This window comes from Dermochelys coriacea, chromosome 8 (genome assembly GCF_009764565.3).
Source record: "Dermochelys coriacea isolate rDerCor1 chromosome 8, rDerCor1.pri.v4, whole genome shotgun sequence".
Classification (NCBI taxonomy): Eukaryota; Metazoa; Chordata; order Testudines; family Dermochelyidae; genus Dermochelys; species Dermochelys coriacea.
This window is the reverse complement of record NC_050075.1, coordinates 16,633,026-16,659,631: the sequence shown is the minus strand read 5'-3', so window position 1 is coordinate 16,659,631 and position 26,606 is coordinate 16,633,026. Positions and strand designations below refer to the sequence as shown.

Sequence of the window (26,606 nt, the reverse complement as noted above, 5' to 3'; positions counted from 1 at the left end):
CTGATCTGCTGCAACTCTGCAGCAGACAGTGCAGTAGGACTGCGAGCTGTCCTCATCAATGGTGCTTTGCTCGCTCCACCGCTTCCATTGCAACTCTGCTATCCTGATCTCCTGCGAGTTGTAGGCTTCTGCCTCACACTGCTCTCCCAGCCAGCAGCACCACACGGTCGCGCCTACCCCTTGCTCCCATGGCTCATGAAGCCTGGACAGTAGTAAGGAACAGTTCAACTATAGTCTGAGCAAGTGCAGAATGGTGGTAGAATGTGCCGTTGGACATTTAAAAGCTCGCAGGCGCTGTTGTTCAGACCTCAGCACAACCAACATTCCCAATGTTATTGCTGCTTGCTGTGTGCTCCATAATATCTGTGAGGTAAGGGGGAAGACGTTTATGTTGGGGTGGGAGGTGGAGGCAAATCGCCTGGCGTCCGATTTTGAGCAGCCAGACACTGATTAGAAGAGCACAGCAAGGTGCGCTGCACATCACAGAGACTTTGAAAACCAGTTTCAGGACTGGCCAGGCTACGGTGACACAGTAGTGTGTGTTTCTCCTTGATGCAAACCCGCCCCCCTTGTTGATTTTAATTCCCTGTAAGCCAACCACCCTCCCCCCTTCAAAATAAAGTAACTATTGTTTTGAAACCATGCATTCTTTCTTTATTAATTAAAAAAAATTGAGATAACGGACAAAGTAGCCACGGATGATATTGGGTACATGTAACCATTCCCTCCCTCCCTCTGTGAAAGTAATGGCAGACAATTTCTTGCACTTTTTGCTGGATTGCCCGTGCATACGCCATAGCACTGCAAGCAGGAGCCCACTCTGATCACCACTGCAGTTGTGAGCATTGTAAACACCTCACATTTGCCCTTGGAGATTTTGGCATATATATTGGCATTACATCTTTTGGAACGGAGTTCTGATAGCACGGATTCGTCTCCCCATACAGCGATCAGATCCAGTTCCTCCCATTCAGTCCATGCTGGAGCTCTTTTGCTATTCTGGGACTGCATGGTCACTGTGCTGATGAGCTTGCCATGCTAGCCAAACAGGAAATGAAATTCAAAAGCTCCCAGGGCTTTTCCTGTGTACCTGATTAGTGCATCTGAGTTGAAAGTGCTGTACAGAGCAGTCACAATGGAGCACTCTGGGATGAATTGCATCCATACTACCCCAAATTCGACCCAGCGATGTCGATTTTAGCGCTAATCCCCTCGTCAGGGAGAACAAAAATCAATTTTAAGAGTCCTTTAAGTCGACAAAAATAGCTTTGTCATGTAGACAGGTGCAGGGTTAAATCGACCTAATGCTGCTAAATTTGACCTAAACTTGTAGTATAGACCAGGGCTAAGCAATAACTAGCTTAATTTTGAATTATGTTAGATCATCTTTATTTAAAAATGTCTTAATGCAAACATCTTTGACATTCATTCTGCTGTAAAACATATTTAAGTGTGATAACTACTCCCAACCATTAAAGGTAGTTAGATACTTCTATCGTGAGCTGTCTGGGGCTCTTTTTGTTCCGTGTTTGCACAGTGCCTCGCACTATGGGGTACTGTTCCATGACTGGGTAGGTCCTTAGTAATACAAATAAACAATAATTAGGCACCCAACTCCCATTCCAAGTCAACAGGAATTGGGCATCTATTGCCCATTTGTGCCTTTGAAAGTCTCCCACTAAGAAAGTAAGGGGATGTTTGTTGGCTCCTGAAAAGTCCAAATGGGAAAGCTCATTATATGCAAGGTAATAAGGCTTGTAGCCTACAAAGACCATCTCAATTACCCATGGTGACCCCCTAACCAGTGTAGAGAGCAGTGGAGATCACCAAAAACCTACCTCCAAGGTCTCATCTCTCTCAACATTGTTTTTAGAGTAGGACAATCTCCTCAAATTGTCGGAATGCTCCTCTCCTAATCTGCGACAGAATATTCCCCTCTCCCAACCCCTGACATGAACCCAGAGTTTCCTCCCCATGAATTTTTTTTTTTGGTGGGGTGGGAGTGGGCGGGAGGGTTAATAGTCTACTGTGGAAAAAAAACTATTAATAATTTCTACAGCTGCATACGTATGTATAATAACACTTTAAAATTAAAATGTAACATTTCCTGCCCAAAACAGCTCACATATATAAATTAAGGCATGGCATGGCCAGGAATGGTAAACCCTGGACTGTTTGGAGCATGGAAGGGGGTAAATCATCAGTCAGCCTAGCACTATCTATACCCAGGCTTAGGTTAGCATAACTAGATCTCTCATGGGATGTGAATTTTTTACACCCCTACATCATCCTAAGTTTTAGATGTAGACCATGCCTAACAGGAAAGACGTGAAGAAGGAAAAGTTTAAGTCACAGTGGATCTGGTCAGGCAGGTAGATAGGCTGTGTAAAGAGAAGTGGTTTGATGAGAGTGTGAAAAGTGGAACAAGGGAGGTGGTTAGTTTCATGGGCTGGTTACACAATGAAGCCCTCCCTTCATTTCCTTCTCCTATTCTAAATTAACAATAGATATTTTAGCTAAAACTCTTCCACTGAGCTGCCTCCTATGCAGTTGATTGGATCTAATCCTTGAATAGTTAAACAGTTCTGCTATTTGTCCTAAATTAAAACAATCCAGGAACTAAGGAGAAAAGAAAACACATCCTCTCCCACCCTTCTTTTCTATTGGCTCATTTGTGTCTTCCCTGAGAGAGTAACCTCATAGCTGGTTTCAGAGTAGCAGCCATGTTAGTCTAAGGTGCCACAAGTACTCATAGGTGGAGAAGCCTGGGGATAGATCCAGCAGAGAGTTGGTTGCCTGGATCCTAATCAAAGCTGAGCAACAGAATCACTCTATGACCTGGAGTTAAGACACTTATCCTGTCTGGGCCTCAGTTAGTCCATCTGGAAAAATATAATATAAAGCAGGAATAGCAAAAACCAGTAGCTGCAGACAAAGTTTCCTAGGAAAGTTCTTTTTTTAAAAGGCCATTTTCTTATCTTTAATTAATAAAGATTTTGCTAGTTTCCACCACTCAACTTACAACAACTCTACACTGCCTCAGCACTACTGGAAAATAGAAGCAGATACTGGCTTTCAACAGATGATAGCCCACACAAAACCATTAAAGGTTTTGACATAGGCACATTTGAAATATAGTGACCCAGTCAGGAGGTTTCCTTAGGGGAAATGTATTTGAATAGATTAGTGCTAGGTGAGACAGTTATTTTCTTGAAATATTTGTAGGCATGTATCATGTTGGTATTTGGGTCCAGAAGGGCAGAAATAAAATCACAATGCATTCCATTGCTCACAACAGGCAATAGAAATAGTGCTCTCTCCCTCTCACAGCCAGACATAAAAATATTCTACCCAAAAGATGTAACTTGTACTATGTTCTGAAGGTCAGCAAACTTGAGCTCTGGGTGAATACTGAAAATGCACAGTCCTCAAGAACAAACGCATAGGGACTCTGTCTGCAAATGCACCTTAAGGGATCTCAGCTATTGTAATGGGGCACAAGCAGACAGACAGTTTCTCAGGTAACCATTTCTCAACAGATCTATAGCCCTGAAATGAACCCCGAAGCAAATGGAAAGCCAGTGCAGATCACAGAGCAGAGATGTAATATGTTCCAGCTTCCCTTGTAGTGTACATAGGCCCTGGATCTTTGCTGCACACTCCACTAATCCAACTTCAAGATGGCAAAAGGAAAGTCAAATATGGCAATGGATATGTAAATGAAAAGCTGAAATCTCAGCTTGAAGAAAATAAAAAGGGATAAGAGATACCACTCCAACCCGGAATTCCAGAGCAGTTATGGATATAGAAGGGCCAGACACAAGAGTATCCAGAAACTGCAAACCTCTCTGGCAAAGGGCAGAATTAAAATTATTTTTTTTAAAATGACATCTGGAATCTAAAAGATGTTTCTCCCAGCTTTTCAACAGATCTCATCTGGGACCTGAGTGTCTTGTTAAACAAGGAAAAAAAACTTGGTGCACAGAGCACAAGCAACTTGGAGATAATGGATTATATACAATTTATTAAACTACCAGAAACTGAAGCAGCACTTATCAGAGGGGTAGCCGTGTTAGTCTGGATCTGTAAAAGCGGCAAAGAGTCCCGTGGCACCTTATAGACTAACAGACATATTGGAGCATAAGCTTTTGTGGGTGAATACCCACTTCGTCGGATGCAGCACTTGTAAGAGACTCATTATTATTCTTCCAACACCTAGAGGCTCCAGTCAAGGACAGTGATGTATAGACAAAATACTACCCTTAAGAGCTGGCAATCGAAATGTGAAGATTCTACAAGTGGGTTTAAACGAAGAACAGGAGGGTGAAGGGAGAAGAAGGATGAAGGGAACAGAGGTAAGAACATGGAGATACACAGAATAGTCAGTGTGCAACATGGTGAGATTCCTGACTCAGGTTACAAGTTTGGGTGAGGACACGAAGGACACACAGAAAAATATTAACAAAGAACTACAGTAACAGGCTGAAGTGTCGCAGCAACAAGCAAAGTGGAAATTGGATAGCTGGGAGCGAGGTCTCCATCTTTTTGGTCAATCAAAGTAGAAATGTTGAAACTTGACCCATCTCCAGCCGAACAGAGATGCTGCTTGCACTTGGTGTTGTGATCAAGAGACATTTCTGATCCTCTCAGGCTGTCAAGCTCGAAAGCCCGTCTCTCTCACCAACAGAAGTTGGTCCAATAAAAGATACCACCTCACCCACCTTGTCTCTCTAATATTTTAGAGATGTGATATAAAAAGAATTAGCAAGCTTTAGATTTAGCCTAGATGTGAGGGCCTAGAGAGAAGTCCAAGTTGAAGATGAAGCCCAGGTTACAGGCCTGAGGAACAGAGAGCTCTGAGCTTGAGCTAGTGGTTAGACATCCACAAGGGGATTTCACAGACAGAAGTCAAGATTTGAGGTTGGGCAGAAGACGACAGGTCTGAAGCAGAGAGCTAGAGCTGTGACTCACTTGCATAGAGATGGTAACTGAATTTCTGTTTGCAGATGAGATAACCCAGAAAAAAAGGTGTAGAGGGAGAAGAGAAGGGGATCCAGGACAAGACCCCATGAATACTCTCCTCCCATCCAGAAAGCTGTAGAGGAGCGATCAAAAGGATCTGACGAAGGACACACTGAAGAAATGATCAGAGGTAGAAGAAGAACTATAAGAGGACAGAGTCACAGAACCCAATGGAGGACAAGATTTCAAAAAGAGTGTGGTCAACTGTGTCACAGGCATTGATGCATCAAAGGTGAGGCCGGAGCAGTGGTTCTCAGCTTTGGCTAAGAAGAATTCATTAGTGACTTTGGCAAGAGCAGCTTCGATGGAGTGCAAGGGGTGGAAGCTGGACTGGAGACGGTCTAGGATAGAAACAGAGACAGGAATTCCAGATGACTGGGGACAGCGCATTCAATGAGTTTAGCGATGAAAAAGAGAAGGGACACCCCACACCACAATTCACACAGGAATTTAAGGATGCCATCAAATTCTTCCTGAACAACTCCAAGAGAAACTTTATAACCTCATCCCCCATAACCCCACCGCAGGGACCTTCTACATGCTTCCCAGGATAAACAAACAAGAGAACCCAGGCAGACCCATCATATCTGGCCAATGCACTCCTATGAAGGAATAATCAGGACTCACAGAAACCATCCTCAGACCACTCACCACCACACTAACCTACCTTTTCTTTCTCACATTACATTTTGTTAGTTTTCTCTTGGAAGAGATTGGTTAGCTCTTGTGCACAGAAAGAAGTGGGAGCAGGAAATGGGAGGGCTTGAGAAGTGAATTAAAGATGTAAACGAGGTGGCCGGAATTGCAAGTGTGAGATGAAATTAAGTTGAAGAGGTAGAGTTGCTTATCTAGGAAGATGGCAGAACTGAAGGAGGAGAAAATGAATGTGTAGTGGAGAAAGTCAGCCAGGTCATTGGGCTTTCTACCAGCAATGTGCAAGCAGGAGCGGCAGAAGCAGACAGAGGGGGTGAGCTAGGGCAGACCTTGCGATGGGAAAGAGGGGCAAAGAGAGTTAAGGATGAAGGAGAATGAAGCAGTGAGAGAATTAACAACTAAATCAATGGAAGGGCAGAGAGGGAGGAAGGAGAGGACTGAGAAAAGACATGAATCCTCAATGGACTGGAAGGCACAGAAAGACCAAGACACTAGGTGGAGGGGGGGAATCGATACTGCTGAAAGAGACCAGGGGATGGTCAGAGAGGGGAAGTCACATGAGAGAGAGAGGTGGGACAAGAGCAGTGCTTGGTAAAGACCAAGTCAAGTGAACAGCCATTTTGGCAGGCAGGACAACTCAACCAGGACTGCAGGTCAAATGAAGAGGTGAGGGTGAGGAAACCTGCAGAGCATCTGTAAGAACATGAGTGAGAGACTGTACAAGCATGAGAGAATGAGACACACACACACACACACACACACACACACACACACACACACACACACACACTCTCAACAATCACATCTTGAAATACCAGGAGGATAGCAATGGTAACATAGCAGCAAGTTACAGAAGGACAATGTATCCTGCTATTAAACTTCAAAGCTTCTCATCTCATCCAGCTCTTCAGGGATTCATGAAACCACCTATGGCACAGCTTTCTGAGCTCTTTTTCAGAAGACTGCCAAACTCAATCTCTTCAACCTAGATCCAACAGCTCTAGCTTCCTGTAAACATTCATCTCTCTGAAATCACATTAAAGTCAAGCTTGACTGTAAATCCATAATCAACACAAAATTATGTCTTAGATTTGCTGATGGAGTTGCCTCCAAAGATCTGCCTGATTTACTAAAGCTTATGGAGTAGTTAAATCTCCTTTCTCCCACTGTTTGTGGTGGGTTTTTGGTTTTTTGTTTGGTTGGGGATGTTACAGTGCCCCCCATAGGACTTTATTAAAATATGCTTATGAATGTCATAACTAGAATATGTTTATGCTACATATGCCATGTAACATCTCTGTAAAGGTTATGATCTACTGAATCTATTAATCCTATTTGTATGCATTTATCATTTTTGTTTTCGAAGTTATGAATATTGGGTGTTCTGACTTGATTTTTAAGTAGCTTTTGTAAAGCATTTGGTCAGCTTCTTGAGAAAGGAATGTGCAAATTAAGTGCCCAATCAAGAAGCACTTAAGGGACAATGGCTCTTGGAATGCTCCAGTCCACATAAGAAGTCTATGTGAGGACGTTCAAGGTAGCATGTGACCCATGGCTGCTAGCTGTAAGTTCTGAGTCATGCATGGACATGTGACTCGCCTATGTGACTCCAAAACTCCGTTTTGTAGCTGGATTCTACACAGGGGGAGGGAGGGGTGTCCACCCACAAGAGAAAATCTATTTAAACCCCTGGGAGTCCCCTCCATTTTGTCTTCAGCTGGCTAAGGAGATAGCCTCTCCACCCGCAACGATATCTGAAAGAAACTGGAACAAAGGACAGTAATTACAGGGGGTGTGAGTGACTGCTGGACCCAGACTAGAAGGAGACTAGTCTGTAAAAGGAAGCTTACTGGGTGAGGTTTTTATCTGTATTCAGTTTTCTTAGACATATAGACTTGCATGTTCTATTTTATTTTGCTTGGTAATTCACTTTGTTCTATTTGTTACTACTTGGAACTACTTAAATCCTACTTTCGGTATTTAATAAAATCACTTTTTACTTATTAATTAACCCAGAGTATATATTAATATCTGGGGGGGGGGGGCAAACAGCTGTGCATATCACTATCAGTGTTACAGAGGGCGAACAATTTATGAGTTTACCCTGTATAAGCTTTATACAGGGTAAAACGGATTTATTTAGGGTTTGGAACCCATTGGGAGTTGAGCATCTGAGTGTAAAAGACAGGAACATTTCTTAAGCTGCTTTCAGTGAAGTCTGCAGCTTTGGGGCACAGGTTCAAACCCTGGGTCTGTGCTGGAGCAGACTGGTGTGTCTGGCTCAACAAGACATGGTGCTGGAGTCCCAAGCTGGCAGGGAAAGCAGGGGCAGAAGTAGTCTTGGCACATCAGTTGGCAATCCCAAAAGGGGTTTCTGTGATCCAACCCGGCACAGGGTTTGGTTTTCAGCAAGACAGATTGCAGAGATGTTTAATGCTATGGAATCCAAAGATCACCACTGTCACTGCATTCATTTTGAATAAAATTCTTGGACTGAGAAGCATGTGTCACCTTTGAACAAGGACTGAAGGGTTTTAGAGTTAGTCAATGTTACAACACCTCTCCAACAGCGGACAGGTAAGTGGACCAAAAAGTCTGATTCACAAAAAAGGTATTCTATGCATTCGGGTATCAAGGAAAGCCAGTGGAGAGTTACAGAGGAGCAATGTACTGCCAAGTAGATGAGGAAAATGCCTGTAAATTCTTCCTCCACACCTCATTATGGGCAAATTTAGATCACGCAACCTTGCAGAGCTCTCTGCTGAAGCACAGCAACCCACTGCAAAGATGTCTGGTTCACTGTTCAGAGCTGTAGATACTGAAGAAGAACAGGGCCTTTAACAAGAGGTCCCTGTTCTGAGCCCAGGGTAACTCGAGAATGACCTATCTGTAGCAGCCAAAACATCTTTTACTTAGTTTTTTCCCCCAACTAAAAGATATTTCTGCTTTTAATCCTGAGGGTGGTGGTCTCAACATTTGCAGACACAACGTAGCATTTCAGTCTTGCCCAGTATTTTTAGCTATTTATGGAGCAAATGTAATTATGCTGAAAGGTACTAGATTGACAGCTTTGGCAAATGATTAATCCTCTACTAATCCACACACTAGGTTCAGCCCAGGCATCTCATTGTATCTCAATCTTGACCTGGCAAGAGACCATCTCTTGGGGCAACATGGCAGTTCAGACTCCATGAACCAATGCAGTCTTTGACCTCTCAAACAAGGCAGAGAATAAGGGGACCAATTTTCACGATGTGATGAGTTGTCAATGAAGCCCTGGCCCGAGTTCATTTTGTACAGGACATCAACCAGGCACCCGACAGCAATGACCAAACCTAAAATTTCAATAAAAAAACCCCTAAAATGTTTGTGTCTTCATCTACATTTTTCTCCAACATTTCAAAGTTTTTGTCAAAAACAAAAAACTGGAAACCAAACCATTTTGGCCCCAAACCAAAAAACTTCATTGAATATGGAAATTTCTGGACTAAAAAGCCCTTTTTTTCATTGGGAAAAATAAAAGTTGAATAAAGAATTTTGACCAGCTCTAGTAAAATTAATTATTTTTGATAACTATCAATTTGGGATCAAATTTATAACCAGTGTCCTAGGAGTAAAATGTTGCTGATGATATAAAAATCCTAAGCGAGTAAACCTCTACCTGGTCATTTGCTGTTACTATAATATTGTATCCTCAATAGATACCATTGACCCTAGTCTCAGTCAAAGGGAGTTTTAATGCACTACTGGAAGGCACTCAGATGCGATGGTGATGAGCATGGCATAAGAACCTACATAGAATAGAATAGATGAGTGACAATTAAGGTGAATTAAAATGATCCAACCAGTTCACAACTTCCAGTTAGTTTTGGTGTAATGTGAGGAGATTGGAAGTATTTAGTTCGTATCCAACCATGGTGTGTTGGGGAGTTATGACTGAAGCCCTTCAAGTTAATTTATTTTTCTGAATGAGCCAAAATGATAGGAATGCAGAGGTTTAAAGCATTGGACTGAGCTCAAAAGACACAATAATTTCCACTGGGAAATTACTCTTTCACCATTTTGTGTAATTAGAAGAGGAAAATGAAAAACAATTTCAAAAAAGAATTCCCAGCAGCAAAATTTAGAGGAGGAGGGTAGCAGGCTATGTATTGCATGGGAATGCAAGGTTGAGTTTTGCTGCTCTGTTTTGTTACAAAACACAGAAATGGTGTAACAGTAAATTACTTTTCTAAAGCAGAAATACAAAGTCCAGCTCCAACACCATTGAACATCTGTCAGACAGAGGACTGGTTTCAGAGTAGCAGCCGTGTTAGTCTGTATTCGCAAAAAGAAAAGGAGTACTTGTGGCACCTTAGAGACTAACAAATTTATTTGAGCATAAGTTTTCGTGAGCTACAGCTCACTTCATCGGATGCATTTGGTGGTCTAGAAGTCAGAATCAGGGATTAGAAGTCAGGGCTCTTCACATGTATTCCCCAGTCTGATGCAGATTCACTTTATAGAAACTTAGGCAAATCACTTAAAATCTTTTAGCCTCAATTTTCCTATTTGTTAAAAAGGTGGGGGGGGGGGAAATCTAGTCACATGGGGTGTCCCAAGGTATAACTGATGTTTGGAAAACATTTTTGAGATCTCTGGATGAAAAGATCATTAGATGTACTTGTACTATGAAATGATCTTTTATGGGGATGCTCAGAGAAGGATTAGCTGAAGTTAACACACCTAAGCCTTCCGATACGAGTACTTATAACAAACTATATTACCAATACCACTGGGCAACTACAACCAATGGGGCTGCCGGAGCTCCAAAAATCTTAGCATGGAAAAAAGACGTTGGAGCCGGATGCATGCAGGAAAGGCTGGGAAAGTTCATACATTCATTGTCTTTATGTATCTGTTCTGCGAACTGAGACAGAAAATAAATTTCCAGGACTGTCCATTTGGCACAATTCACAAATACTAAACAAAATTTACATTAAAAAAAGACCATAAACTTTAAACAGGCAAACACTGCTTTTCTTCCACAAAGTGGCATTTGACAGTCCTTCCAATGGGGACACTTTTTAAAATGTAGGATGAAGATAATATTTACAGCTGGCAAGCATTGCAAAAGGGGAATGGGAAAGTTAGCAAGGAAGGACTGATGCATTCTTATACTGGAGAGTCTCAGAGGCAGATACACATTAGAATAAGAAAAGGAATACCTGTGGCACCTTAGAAACTAACAAATTTATTTGAGCATAAGCTTTCATGAGCTACAGTTCACTTCATCACGAAAGCTTATGCTCAAATAAATTTGTTTTCTTTTCTTTTTGCGAATACAGACTAACACGGCTGCTACTCTGAAACCACACATTAGAATGTCACAGCTCTAATTCAAACAAAATCATTCTGGGGAGCCATTGGGTCCCCATCAACTTTCTCACAGGCCAGCATTCTGTTTCTAGGGCCCTACATTCACCTCAAGTCTCCACACATCCTGCCCCATTTTGTGGACTAGAAGTAAGGTCCCTGGTCATATGCGGCACATTAGACGTACATGGCAAGGACCAAGGAATTATAAAGCACTGCCCAGTCTAATCTAATACAGCATCAGAGAGAGATCTCCAGTGTGCTACCTCTACACCATACATCCCCCAATACCCTGCACCAAGAGGTCATGCCTAAGAGCTGCATCTGGGCCTTCTACAGTACAAACTTGATCTCATTTCAAAGGCACTTCAGAAACGTGGGTGTATTTGTATTGTTTCTTTCACAAATCCAGAGAGGAGTTGAGATTTATTAATATGGTCACAGCAGATCACCATGGTAACATGCAATCCCAACAACAACTGAATCCACAGTCACTGAGCTCTCTGCGCTGCCTCTGAATAGAAGCCGAATGGACGGCTCCATGAAATGGGGCTGAAACGCAACTTATTACACTGGGTAAACTTTGCACTCTGCACATCCCTTCCCCCTCTGTGACGAAGTGGGACTGTTCTTAATGTTTCCCCTGAATACTGTAGGGGTGCCTCAGTTTCCGCTATGCATTTCTTATGTCTCTAGGTGATGGGATAAGGGGGTGTAATTGTTGAAGAGCAAAGGGTCAGTGTACATAGATGGCTGACACTGTCTCCTGGCAACTGATGGCCTGGGCCCTTCCCCACTGCAAGGTGATAGCTAAAGGGGTTGGAGAACAAAGGAATCAGGTGACCTCCTGACCCGGGAAAAGGACAAAGCCCAGAGGAGGAAGGGCTGAAGGATGAGTCAGTTTGGACTGACTGGGGATGTGGAGTGAAGTGCAGATGTGGTTGTCTGGCTTACTGCCCCCCAAAAGGGACCCAGCTGAGGGGTCCTGTTCTCTGTACCTACAAGCTCTGTTTTAGACCCTGTTTCTGTCATCTGATAAACCTCTGTTTTACTGGCTGGCTAAGAGTCATGTCTGACTACGAAGTTGGGGTGCAGGACCCTCTGGCTTTCCCAGGACCCCGCCTGGGCGGACTCACTGTGGGAAGCTCACGGAGGGGCAGAGGATACTGAATGCTCCGAGGTCAGACCCAGGAAGGTTGTGTGAGCTTTATGCCCTGAAGACAGGCTGCTCACAGAGAGGAGACTTCACCAGGGTCCTGCCTGGCTTCATAGGGAGCAGTTCCAGAGCATCGCCCGGGGACTCTGTGACACCCTCCCCTGCCCCAATCTAGAGCAAGTTCACATGCAAGAGGGAATGGGGTGAGGAAAAGGGAACAGAGAGAGGGAGGAGGAGGGGAAAATAGATAAATACTGAAAATGGGAAGGGGGTTGTGGTTTAGATGATTTTTGTCTCCATTCGGTTTACTTCAAAAATGCTACCTGGCTTGAAAAATGGCAGCAGCTCCTTTAACCTGACAGCAGGAGGGAAGAGACCAAAACAATGTTTTCGTCAGGAGTGATGTGCTACAGTTTGACTTTTTTTTTTTTTTTTTTTGGTAGGGACGAGAGGGGGGACTTCTGGCATCCGTGCTGCAGAAGATGGACTTGAACTGCTGCTGTTTGGAGGCAATGAGATTAGCTGGAACAGCAGGAAAGGGGGGGAAGACCAGAAGAGGTTTGAAGAGTTTAGCTGGTATGGCTTAAAGGGACAGGGGGAGCAAAACTAGCACAGTTGGGAAGAAGGAACAAAACTAAGCAGGTGGGGAGGAAGGGAAGAGGAAAAGGGACATGGCTGTGTACTCCGTTTCTCTGTACTTGGCACCACTGCGAGCTTCTGGTTCTCTGCTGCCCCCCTGGAAGTCAGGACATTATTGCTGCACAGTGCTCAGAGAGAAAGTCAGGATTCTCTTTCAGCTGCTGCTGTCCTGCTGAAGAGGCTGAGGGAGGGGGCAAGCACTCCTTGCTGCTCAACAATGTCTCTGCCTCATAAGTACACTCCAAAAAAATAAAAGCACTGTGCTGGAAGACCTGCCACATGCAAGCAGCTGGAGGGACTGAGACTGGTGCAGGGTGAATTGAGGCACCCTTTCTCCCCTCCTTTCTCCACCCACTCCCCACACCTCCACCCCCTTCCCTCTCACAGCTGGGCACACTGCCTCCCACAGCAAGCCAAGCCACTTCTGGCCTGGGGAGGGAGAGCCCAGCGATTAACCCTAGGATATCCTGCATGGCAACTAGATTACCAGGTTTTGGCGCAGGGCATTTTTTCCACCCCACCTTTTATATAGCTGAGTTATAAGCCACTGAGAACAGGGGAATGGTAATAGGCCAGTTGCTCTGCTGAAGATCCCAGCTCTCCTTTACCTCCAGGCACAAGTGCAATGAGCCTGTTGGTCTCAGCTTGCCACCTAGTGGACAACAGCCTACATGGCAATTCACCACACCCAAATCTTTTCTTCCTCTCCATTTTGTGTTTTTCCTGGTACAGAACCCCTCCCACAGCATTTCAGCCCCTGCCTCCTCTACTGGCCTTTCCTTCCAAACACTGCGAGAGAGCAACGTGGCATCCAGCTGCTGTAGTCTTAGCAGCAGAGCACCCTGTTGCATACTGTATGCAAGATTGGCAGTTGTTTGTATAGTCTTTTGCTCTTCTGGTTCTGGAAAGAGCAAGCTCAAAAGGAACAGAGTTCTGTGCTAGGCAGGCTACTTACATTCCTGGGATTGTTAACCAACTTCTCCACCTATAGCCTAACCACATATGCCGGTAAATAAGAGCGTGTGACCTTAACAATAAAAGCAAAGCTTTCTCTTCGGACCAGAACAACAGCTGTATTAGCAGAGTGAGATGCCATTTAACAGGGCTGTCAGAATACAACACTACTGCATGGCTTTGAGGGTTACAAAGGAGTCTGTAGGAGGAGCAGATAGCACAAGCAGAGTCACTTTGGAAAAACCAGAATGGATCTTATATACACGTTTAGTGGGTCCTTTGAAACAGATTTCAGGAGAAAAATTATGCTACATGCTAAATATGAGTCTGCTTCTGTAGAGCTGCAGGTGGCTCAGCATCTCTGAAAAAATCAAGCCTTATGTGGTCCCTTTAAGGTGCCTCAGCTCCCACTGACTTCACGAAATTTGAGGGCTGTCAGCACCTTGCCGGATCTGGCACCGGCAGAGACCACATGCTCACTAACAGATTGCAAGTTTTTTGTGCAGCTCAGCAATTACAGAACCGAGGCTCTGGATAGGTCTACACTGCAGTTGGAGGTGTGACTGCAGCTCAGGTAGGCACAACTGTGCTAGCTTTAATCTAACTAATGCGGCTAAAAATAGAAGCAAAGATGCAGCAACATAGATATTGCAATGGGCTACGAACTTGAGGAAATAGCCAGAGTTCCAGGTGTGCTGTTCAGCTGATGCTGAAGCCCTTGCCAGCACACCTTCACTGCTACTTTTAGCCACACTAGCTAGATTAAAGGTAGCAGGGGGTGTCTACATGATTGTAGATTGTCTATATGATTAAAGGTAGCAGGGGTGTCTGATTGCAGCATAGGCATACCCCTGTGTGTGTATATATATATATATGTGTGTGTGTGTGTGTGTGTGTGTTTCTGTCTGTGTGTGCGCGCGCGCTTGCATGCATGCCCAGATCAAGCAATTTATCCATGCATTGAAGTGGCATGGTGAAACTGTTGAAACTCTTTATGCCATTTCGCTATTGACAGTGGATTCACTATAATCTCATAGCAGCAGGCTGTAGTTATTAAGGTCTGGTGCACAGAGCAACTTCAAAAAAAAAATTAACCCAAAATGGGGGAATCTAATAATCCCGGAAGGTCAAACAAAAAGTTCAGTGTGGGTTAGATCTGAATGGATGGAATAGACTGTGGGCCTCCGTTAGTTCAACCCTAACCACTACTGAGCTTTCTAAAGTTCTCAGCACTGACAAATGGGGCCAGATTTTCCACAAGAGCTCTGTGCCTGATTAGGAACCTGAACAAAGCAACCAGAAGTACTCAGAACACAGCAGATAATGCAGTGCGGGAGGTTGCCCTTTGGAAAATCGGGCCCTAAAGCCTATTATTAATTCTCTCCACGAGTTATCCTGGTGAACTTTTGGAAGGTTGTTAGAATGGGACCGGTGAACCTTTTGATGTTAGTTTATCGCTAGTTTTCATTCATTGAGTAATGGATTATTTATTAATAAAGAGTGCCTAACAGCATGGTAGGGACTTCTCAGAATGCAGACACCGTCCTTGCCCACCCAAGCTGGCAAACTATATTAAGGAATTAAACAGAAAGAAAAACAAAAAGTGAAAAAATGGACAAGAAAGTCCTGTTTTTGTAACCTCATTTAATTTCTTCTTCAAAACTAGGAAGAACACAAAGCAAGGACTGGCACGGATTGCCTCAGCATAACCAAGGAGATGGCCTATTTCAGTTTACAGCAATGACAACCAGTTCCAAGAAGTGACTCCCACCCAAAATGATCAATATAAAAGTATCTCAGTGTCTTATTTGCTCTCCCACTCTTTTTTTTTTTTTTGGAAGGGCAATTACCATTTACCTACTAAGACAGAGCTGCTCAGATCTTCCTGTTCCATATTTTGTCCCCTAGAATTCCAGGATGTTACATTCCCCTTTTAACAACACAATTTTGTAGCTATAAACTGGTCAAGGCCATGCAATGAGTTAATATAGCTCAGCCAGGATGTGACTTATGGACTAAGCTATTTTTTTGTTTGGTTTGTTTGTTTTAAGAGACAAGGTGGGTGAAGTAATATCTTTTATTGGACCAACTTCTGATGGTGAGAGAGGCAAACTTTCAAGTCACACAGAGCACTTCTTCAGCTCTGGGAAAGGTACTCTGAGCATCACAGCACAATGCTAAACAATATGTTCCACCTGGCATTTTGCTGTGACACTTGGAATACCTTCCCCAGACCTGAAGAAGAGCTCTGCGTGGCTCAAAAGCTGGTCTCTCTCACCACCAGAAGTCTGTCCACTAAAATATATTACCTCATCCACCTTGTCTCTCTAATATCCTGTGACCGACACAGCTACAACTATACTCATCTTGACAAATAGATTTTAACACCTCAAATTCCAAACACTTCAGGAAAGTTGTGCCACATTTCAGGGTGTGTTTATATGAAGATGATCTTTAGGGCTCTGATCACTAGTGTTTTGGAAAGCAGTAACAAGGTAACACTGACCCTATGATCTCTCTTCTGGCTGGCATGCTCAGTGCAGACTTGGCAATAAAAGCCCCAGTCTTACTAAAATGCTTAATATTCTAAGCATTCTGTTCTCTGCCACAAAGCAAACAGCCTAATTTGTGCCCCACAACGTACCACAGTCACCTTTATACGAACTTAAAAATTTTATCCTTGACTCAGTCTCCTATAAAGAAGAAGCATTAGCTCCCCCAATACATACATTTCAATATTTGACTTGGGGGGAGGGGAGACCAGTAAATTTTAATGCTGAAAAAATTAACAAAAAGCCAATTTAAATGCTCTGTGTTGAGACTAAGACTTCCTTTGTTTCTAACTCCATTGAATGATATAAATCAAAGGAAACTTGTGATTTTTAGTACAACTAATTACACCAGTGAAAGCTAATAAAAAGCTAAAGTAATATCTATCTGACTTGCTCTTAGCACTGAAGGTATGGTAAATATGTTTAAATTTGTTAAAATATCTTGGCTATGCACATTCCATATTTTGTCCTGGTTAAATAGTAGCACTGCATTGTTTTTTAGTTTTAAAGTGAGTGCAATTAAAAAAAATTCAACTGAATCCATTTAATATTGTTACACACTGGGCTTCTAAATTTGTTCATAGAATTCTATCCAACACTATCAATTTTTTTCAAGCAAGAAAAGAGACTGGAAGTGAGATCAGCTTCTTTTCTAGAACAGTAAAATAAAGTAAGAAAAAAAAAGAATCACAATGCATAGTTCTGGGAGTCTAGGGGTTAAACTTACTTATTGTGCAAAACAAACTTTGTGGGATAAGCCTAACAACTGACATCCTGGTGTCAAGACAAAACCACACAAAACAAATTTACAACCCAATTTCCTGTAACTTCAGAGACTGGGAGGAGGTGGATCAAGGACAAGGAATCTGCCTTATCCACCAATTTACAGAGCTCTCATCACTAATGCCTTATGACTGCAATTCTGCACGATGCTTCAGTAGGTGAGGGCGATAGTGGTATATCTGGATGGGCAGTTCAAAGTGCTATAAACATCCATCAGTCATTACATCTCCAAAGTGATAACCTGCATAGCTAGATGTACTAAACCAGTGTTTTTCAAACCGTGGGTCACAGCATGTAAGGCGCTGAGTCCCCTTGCTCTAGTCAGCACTGCCGACTGGGACATTTAAAGTCCTGTCTGCAGTGCTGCCAAGCTAAGGCAGGCTAGTGCCTACCTTTTCTGACACCATGCTGCACCCCGGAAGCAGCCAGAAGCGGATCCGGCTTCTAGTCAGGGGGCCATGGGGCTCTGCGTACTGCCCCTGCCCCGAGCACCAGCTCTACACTCCCATTGGCCAGTTTCCAGCCAATGGGAGCTGGGGTGGGGTGGAGGGAGCGCGGAAGAGAGGCGGTGCCTGTGGGCGAGAGTTGTGCAGAGCCGCTTGCGCGCCTCCACCTAGGAGCCAGACCTGCTGCTGGCCACTTCCAGGACGCAGCGCACCTGCACCCTGGCTACGCCTCTGACCGGGAGCCACCAGAGGTAAGTCTGTGCCCCAACTCTGGGCCACAATCCCAGGCCTCAATCCCCTGCCCCAGCCCTGACACCCCCCTCAAGCCAGAACCCACTCCTATACCCCAAACCCCTCATCCCTGGCCCCACCCCCAGCCATGACCCCCCTACTGCACCTCAACTCCCTGCCACAGCCTGAACCCCTCCCACACCCTGAATCCCTCATTCCTGTCTGCACCCCCATACCTCAACCCTCTGCCCCAGCCCTAAGCCCCTTCCACATCCCAAACCCCTCATCCCCAGCTCTGTTGGGTCACGGGCATCAACAATTTTCTTCAACTTGGTCCCCAGAAAAAACATTTGAAAACCACTGTACTACACTAGCAAGCCACCTAAACAGATGGGTGTTACAGGGAAGAAAATAAATGTGCAGTGGGCAGTATGAAGGACTGTTTTTGAACTAGTTCACATAAAACTAGGGCCCCCAACAGGAAATCTGGGCTATTCAGTATAATTTATTATTTTATAGCACTTTTTGCATGTGTGGCACTTTACAAACAAGTAAAAGACAAGGTCACTGACCAGAGGTGTTTACAATCTGTGGCACCGATCCTGTAATCCTAACGGACTGACCCTACCATCTGTGCAAAACCTGATGCAGTCAACAGGACGAAACCTGGGTGAATGGATCTGTATAAGCAACTGAAGGATCACAGGGCTTATAATTTGACAGTTCACAACAAAAAGGTACAGTGAAGTTGGGGTAGGGAGAGTAAAAGATTAGAAAGACAAGATAAGGGCAATTTGTGATCATGTCATGTGTTTTACTGTACATGTCTTGTTCGCTCTTTTAATTGAGTGTGCTATTTTTATTATTGCAGTTAGGAGGAGGAAGCAATATTACCATCTCACTTCTGAAGCAGCCACTGCAGAAACCAGATGGGTTGTAATTTAAAAGAGAAAAGACAGCTCATATATGGGAGCCAGAGAACTTGATTTGAATTATATAGAAATACTTTCTTAATATGATTGCTTCCAGCTAGACAAGAAGCAAAGGGAAAGACTGGCTATCATGTACCAAAAAGGGGTCCCAAAAAGTCAGGGGGAAAAGGAAGGGATGGGATGTGCTGTGCTGGGCTTTTAGCATTATAACATACACCCAGTTGGACTAACCCCATTTCTTTCTGGTGTCTGCCAACTTTCCCTCTATGCATGAAGCCTTCCTCAGGAGACTTTTCCTGGAAATGAGGAGTCTGTAGCTACAATTAAGCACTGCCCAGAACTCAGTTTTAGTGTCAGAGTTCCATGGGGAGGGAGGGGGGAAAAATCAGTATTTCATATGTTTGAGTAACTGATCAAACATTACAGTTTCTGCAAGTCTTGAAGAGTTTACAGGAATCAGTGAGGAAATGCCTTATTTGAATAGTAACCAAGACACATACATTTAAGCCTTTTGGTTTCTTGAACCATTGCAACAAGTCCAAAAGTCAGGTTTTGACCTGACCAAAACTAGCCTCTGCTATGCAACCACCCCCTAAATTGTCACAACAGGTGTCTAGCCCACTGCATACAGGCATGTTTCACCTATGCTTACTCACCACTTCTCTACACGCAGCCAGCAACAGATAAGCAACCAATACAGTCATTGCCCATTGATCTGAGACTAACTTAAACCCTGAAGCACGAGGTCAAAAACTCTTCCAAAATGTATAGCTATTGATGACAACAGCTCCAGATATTCTTGTTATTCATATAAATGGCCAAGTCCTTTGTGAACCTTACTAAATTCTAAGCCCCAGTGACTTCCTGTGACAATGGAGACCCACAGTCTAATTAAGCAATTCCTTTTATCAATTTTGAACATAGCGTCTTTTAAACGGTGAACATTCTGAAATGTGAGGGTCACAACCTTAAAATATTGCCCAAGAGTTTAAAGAGCACCTGCAGTCATGCAATTCGAGCTTCATCTCAACCACTGCTTTAATCCTTAGGTAATAATTTTCTACTTCGGGTCTCAAATCCAATTGGTATTTATATTACATAGGAACTAACCTTGACTGTGCTCTAACATGTAGTGCTAGAGTCAAAATTACAACAGGAAACCCATGCATTATCAATATTAAAAGTCCTCCACATTCACCAGCAGAAGTGGCATACAAGGGAAACCTCCACCTTCTCCACTGCTTGTGAAACCCATTTGCTGTGCTCCTTTGGCAAAGCAGGAGTCAACACAATCACAAGACGTGGGCTACTGAAGGAGGGGGCGTAGCACTATGACTCTTACTGAAACACCTGAGTCCCCTGAGCATAGCACCTGAGTCCACCTGAGTCCACTGAAAGTCCCCTGAGCATAGCAGGCCCCAGAAAACCCTGCAAATCACACTCTCTGTATGTTCTTCCTTAGATCTTGTTGCTGTGCTTTCCTGCTACCACAACACAGCAGCACAGGAGCTATTTGTGCTAGTTTAGCCTATGTTCCACAGGAGCAAAGGTAGCCAGAGCCTTCAAGCCGTTTAAGCACAGGAGATAGAGTATTACTTCAAATATTTAACCAGAGTATTAAAAGGAGTCTTGTGCCAGAACCATGGATACAGTGCCCATGTCACTTCACAGCAGACAACTGGGCCATGAAAAGAGCCTTTTGAGTCTTCTCAACAGGAATTCATTACTGTCCCTTCTTACCGGTTCCCGGCCATCCATAGCCTCCATCCAAAGCTTTCGGTCCTCTTCAGAAAGTGCTTGCATGGTGATCACACCAGGCCTGTGGAGAAGAAAGAAACACTGAAGTGAAAAAAGAAAAAGAGGAATTAAAAAAAAAATCAAAAATCAATCAATCAATCTCATCAGGTGGACCAGACAGAAGGGAAAGATACATTTGGCATAAGGTTCAAAAGATACCTTCTGTGCTCCAGACCTGGACTTTGAAACAAATTAAATTAAGCCTCAAGGCATCCACCCAATGTTTTACAGGAGAACCAATATAATACTGGAATAGGACATTTGACAACAAATTCTTCTCTCTCCTAGCCTGGTACAACTCTATTGACTTCAGTTCTACTGCACTGGTGTAACTGACAGCAGAGCGTGGGCTGTGGAGTTTATTGAAGGTATCCAAAAAACAAGGAGCAAGCAGGTTTCAATAATGAATCCAAGGACATTAAGGACTCATGATAACCTGGGCATGAACACCAGACAACAACTGCATAACAATAGCTTCACTGGAATGAAGCTTCAGTGAAATTTGCACCCTGAACTTGGAGGTCTGAACACCTCCACAAGCTTCCATAGCTGCAAATTGCTACTGATAGTCCAAATTTATACCCACCCACAGTAATGATACCTTAGGTTAAAAAAAATTACTTATTAATTACTTATTGGGTTAATTACTTATTCGAATTCATGGATTGCTGCCTGGTCTCCAGCATGGGAATCTCATTTTATTCAGTAGAGTCAACCAGTAGGTTTCAATGGAGATTCATCCCTCTACCACACCCAAACAACAAAGGGAAATGCTGATCACTTAAGAACTGTTACTCCTCCCCACGTTGGAGATGAAAGTGAAAGAAGATTTTGTATACTGCTTAATATAAATCCTGATGAGATCTGCTGGCATTGCAACCAGACAGTAACTCATGCATCTGCCAGTAATTCATGTAAACAACTATCAACAAAGGCCTACCAGGGCATTCCTCATTTATCCAGAAACTTTTCCATTCTGTACCCCAGTTGCCACTGTTTGCAAATACACCTCAAAAAACAATCCAATATTTTAAGTACAACCCAAGTTAAGCTTTTGTCACTCGGGTTCATACAATCTTTGAACAACATGAAAAGTAGAAAATTCAGACCTCTTATTGCTTTTACACTTGGGAATATATATATATTTTCTATTCACTGTAGTGCAAAACGCCCTTTCCCCACACCCTCTTTTCTCTTCTCATTCCTCACTCTTCTTTTCCTATTCACATTCACTTTAACAAGTACCTCTTTCCCCATTTAATCTTGCCACAAGCATACCCCAAGGCTGAAGTATATCACAACAGCTCTGTGCTGAGATTGATAAAACACCACTCAAAGCAATAGATTAAGCAGCTTGAATGGTGCAAATATCGTTAAGAACCCTAAGTAGGAAAAACACCTCAGATATAGTGCTTAACATGGCATGTCAGTGTACAGAAGCCTTATGCCTTCCATAACTGGGATCCAGTTCTAAGCCACTTTCACAAAAGTTAGAGAGAATTTACATCCTGGGTCATATAAGCACTGTAAATAATAGCTAGCTCTTCTGTAACACATTTTTCCTGCAGATCTGAAATTAATTTACAAACAAGGGACTCATTGATCTCATTATAGGGATTCGGAAACACACACAGTTGAACTGAACTGCCCAATGCATATGTAGTAACCCTCACCCTGGCACTAGCTAGCATCTACTGCAGCACAGAATGCTGTCCTGGGGAGAGAGATGGGCCGGGATAGGGCAGCTTGAGCTAAGAAGGGGGTTCAGAATCTACCCGAAGGAGCAGTTGGAAAAGCTCTTAGAGAAAGAGAAGAATCAAGATGCTGAGCTAGCAGATGAACCGGAGGAGGCTGGGTAGGAGGTGAGGTGATAAAATAAAAGAACGGGAGAATAAAAGCAGGGGACTGGGAAGTGAGAAGGAGGAAAGGTTTCAGGTCAGGAGAAGCAGAAAATTAAAAAAAAAAAAAAGACGACAATGACCTGGGTAGGTGAGCAGGCACTATTAGAGAAGGGAAACAGAGGGAAATAAAATCTACAGAGAAAGAGTATCAAGGGGAAAAAACCTGAAAGGAAATATAATTGGTGAAAAAGAGAATAGCTCAAAAAGCTGTGTTAGATGAAACAGAACCTGAAAACAGTAAACAAGAAGCCTAAAAGTACATGAACAGAGAGAATGACTGTTTAAATATCTACTGATAGGATACAGTTCAAAAGGTGCCTGAGGGACCAGTGAGGGCCCAGTAGGTGAAAAAACCCCGCTTGTGGGTAACCTCAGTGAAAAGAAGTACAGGCACAAGAACATCAAATCTAAACATTGAGCACTTCAAGCCAAAGAGAAGCAAAGAATCCAGGAGGAAGGAAAGCTAATTATTCTCTGAAATGATACAGTATATTGTTAAGTAAACCTCTTTTGTTGTGGTTAACAACAATGCATTTGGTAAAAACTGCCCAGCGTGTACAAGCTCACAAAAGGTTAATGAGTTGGTAAGCTATAGTTTATTATTACAAGTAGTAAGTTTGGTAACGTTCTATATTATTTATGCTCAAGGTACAATTTTGGGGTTTTTCCTTATAAAGTTCTAAAAATGTAAAATGATCCCTTTTGTCTTGGTTTGCCTCTGCCTCTCCTCAAAGGCAGCACAGCCTAGTTTAGCGGGTCACTATATAGGGGGCAGGCTCGGAGTAGAATCAGGTCTGTAGATACCCAGTTCAGTGCTCTATCCACTGGACCACACTGCCTTTATAATACCTAAGTCATTTTTTTTTAAAGACTGACTACCTGTTCCATTTGCAGGGTTGAAAGATGGTTTGTTAACACCGTGCACAAAAAGCATGAGGATCCTCAACACGATTGACAGCTTTTAGCATGCCCAAGAACTTGGATGAAATTCTGCATTAGAGGAAGCAACATATGAAGTGTGCTGTCAAGACCAGGGAGTGGCAACGGGATTTGTAGGAGTGTGTCATGAAGGTTTATTTAAACAGGATACAATTTAATGATTTGGTTTTTAAATTTATACTTCTGCAATCAGTGACTGCAAACAATCTGAGATGGCCCCAGTCACTGTCAACTTTGTAAGTCTGTATCAATAACCCAGTATAGCGCATTCAGGTTTCCAAAAGAACATCAGTGAAGCCAAGTCACATGCTGCCTCATTGGGATTCAAAACAAGTAAACACAGAGTCTAACTACTGTGTTGCTTTCATAAAGCCAAGTTATGGGGAACATGCCTCATGCCTGAATTTGGTATAGTGAGATAGTGTATAGGGTGCAGGGTTTTCCCCCTGACAAGATATTTTTCAGTCCCTTTATTATTACAGCTCATTTTGTGTGACTGAAATGTACAGCTTCCCTGATAACAGATAATACAACCACGCAATGGTAGGAGGCTCGGTGAGGAGATTGAATGCATTCGGAAAAGTGTGTCGGAACTCTCGTTCCAGGAATATTTGGGTGTCATCACTCACAAAAATCATTTAACCAGAGGACTTCTGACATTTGTCTTTGTATACATGGCAAGTGCTCCAGCCCCAGAACTGCAGCAACACTCAATATGAAGGATCACTGCTCTCTGTAGCAAAATACAGCTCGTGGGTCAAGAAAAGAAGCAGCACACTGACATCACAGGCTTTATTCTGGCTGCTGTCAGAAGAGTGTTCAGGACACCACATGTCCTCCTTTTGGTATTACATCTCCAGTAACAGGCGAGGGCCGTGAGAACCTGAGTTTCCAACATGCCCTGCTCAGAGATGATTCAACAGGTGAATGAAAGCTGCATGATTGTAATGGTGTCTATTTGACATCTGACAAGAGCAGGGCCTCTGCTAGCCAGTAAAACATTACTAAGAGACTCCATTTTAGACCGACTGATGTTTCCGATCCTTTTTCTGCAGCTTTTGTGGCACCTATAAACAGCAGCAGAGGACCAAGCCCAAATCCTGCAATCCACTCTCTCAAATATCATGTTGCCAATAGACAATTCACCAAGGACTATTACAGACACAAAGCAGATCTTAGTTTACCCAGTAGAGGACAAGGGCTGCTCAGGCTTGCAACAAGTTTCGACCCAAGTAATCCAGAAAGAATGTATGTTATCTTTGATAATCCTATTGGTGAGTCAGTCAGTACTCACAGACTTAGTGCTTTGGAAGTTTCTCTATTTTCAAATGGAGAGGAAACCACTGAAGCTTTGCTCCATTTGGAAAAGAAACACGTCTTTAAACCCTACCCCAGTACTGTCAAAGCAAGGAACAAAGCTCTGTATCTGGTAGACAAGAGGATTTAACAAAAACAGTGGAATCAGTATCTATTGGGTGGATAATTATTAACAGTATTTGCTGAGTGCTGACGATGAACATTTTCCTAGAAACATCTTTATGAACTGTGAACCAACCTCTCCCTTGATGGACAGAGATCACATCATGTGCTCTTTTTAAACCAGAGTTTTTTTAAGTTAAGGGCAAACCGCTACTGGGGATGCCAACATCCTCATTAAGGATCACTATGAAAAAAAAAAAAAAAAGGTCTTTTCTCAGTTAGATATGTGAGTGAGAGACAGAGAAAAACAAAATGTGACAATTTCAGTCTCTTACCCATGAAAACTATTAAAAAAAATAAGGAACTGAAATTGTTCATTCATTAAAAGATTGACTCCTGACTCCCACGGAAATAAGGACTTGTTATGCTTGAGAATTAATTTGGATATGGTAGGATATGAATTTAAAGCAAAATAGCTATTCCTGAATAACTGTGTGTAGACACTCTTGTTTCAGAATAAAGAATGCCTTGCTTCAAATTAACTTAATCCACCTCAGAATAAGGCACTCTTTTTCTGGAACAGTTAATCAGGACTAGCTACAGCTAGAACTATAGTTATTCAGGAACCCCTAATAAGGTCTCGTAAGGACAATACAGGTTTTTCATGCCCCACATTCTCTCATGCATGGGATAAGAAGTGATAAAAGATGTTTGCTCTGCCTTTAAGCAGATAACAAACCATTGGTGTTTACTTCAAAGTCAGACTTTTAACAATATGGGAGGGGCGAGAGGCTGTGAAACAATTAAAATGCCATTTATATTTTAAATGCATTTGCATTTTCCCCCACATAATTCATTTGCTGAAACATATATTGTGGTGCTTTAGTATACAGAACTGCCTTCCTGGTTGTGGTACATTTTAAAAGATCCCAGCACATTTCCTCATTTGTTATTTGTACAGTGCCAGCAGCACGCTGGCCATTTTACCGACTAGTCTGAAGACACAGTCCCTCCCTAGAAGAGCTCACAATTGAAACAACATTCTAAGTACACACAGCTATGGATTCAGTGCCTGCCAGCTCAGTCAGTGAAGCCCCATGTAAAATGAACATTACGGCCAACAGTTTCCAAGAGTGGCTGTCAAGTTTTGATGCTCAGCTTGAGACACTGAGGGGAGCCTCACCCAGATTCCCTCTCTGCTGATCTCACTAAATATAAATTAATACAAATATATTAATACAAATGTATTAATAATTGATTAAAGAAACTTTAACGCATAAGTGTGATAGGGAATACAAACCCCACACTGGAGAGGAAGGAGCTAACTAGCTGCTCTGCAACAAGGTGGCACCACCCCAGCCTGCCTGAAAAACCTGCACAGGGGTGAGGTGAAACATGAAAAGGGGAGCAGAGTAGATCAGTGGTCGGCAGGAAGTGGAGATGAGCGGACCCATACGCTGAGCTCCAGAGAAGGAGCACCACAGGCTCTGCCAATGAGTGAGACCTGACCAAGCCCACAAAGAAGGGACCTGTGACTCTCTGAAGAACAGAGACCATCTTTGTGTTTTAGTTCTTATCTTTACCTGATGGGAAGTGATCCATGGAGGCAGTTGCATAACACCCCAGGGTGCAGGATTTAGCTGCCTACCTATCACTGTGCTCTGGACTGGAGTCCAGTGGAGAGGGTGGGTTTGGGCTCCCCATCAGCCCCTAAACTACAGACAACTACAGAGGCTTAGCCCTCACATGGGGAACCTAGCTGGGGGGGGGGGGGGAAAGACCCTGAAGATAAAAGCGTCTGGGCCACAGGTTCTCAACCAAACATG

At 43.2% G+C, this 26,606-nt stretch overlaps 1 protein-coding gene across 7 annotated transcripts in view; it reads right to left on the bottom strand.

Moving 5' to 3' along the window:
* Positions 1-26,606, bottom strand: part of ARHGAP26 (Rho GTPase activating protein 26) — a 315,168-nt gene that overhangs the window by 163,758 nt on the left and 124,804 nt on the right. For all 7 annotated transcript variants that reach the window (XM_043491279.1, XM_043491281.1, XM_043491282.1 and 4 more), the window contains one exon: positions 20,465-20,543. In XM_043491279.1, coding sequence (XP_043347214.1) covers positions 20,465-20,543 — 79 coding nt within the window. The remainder of the gene's footprint in view (positions 1-20,464; positions 20,544-26,606) is intronic.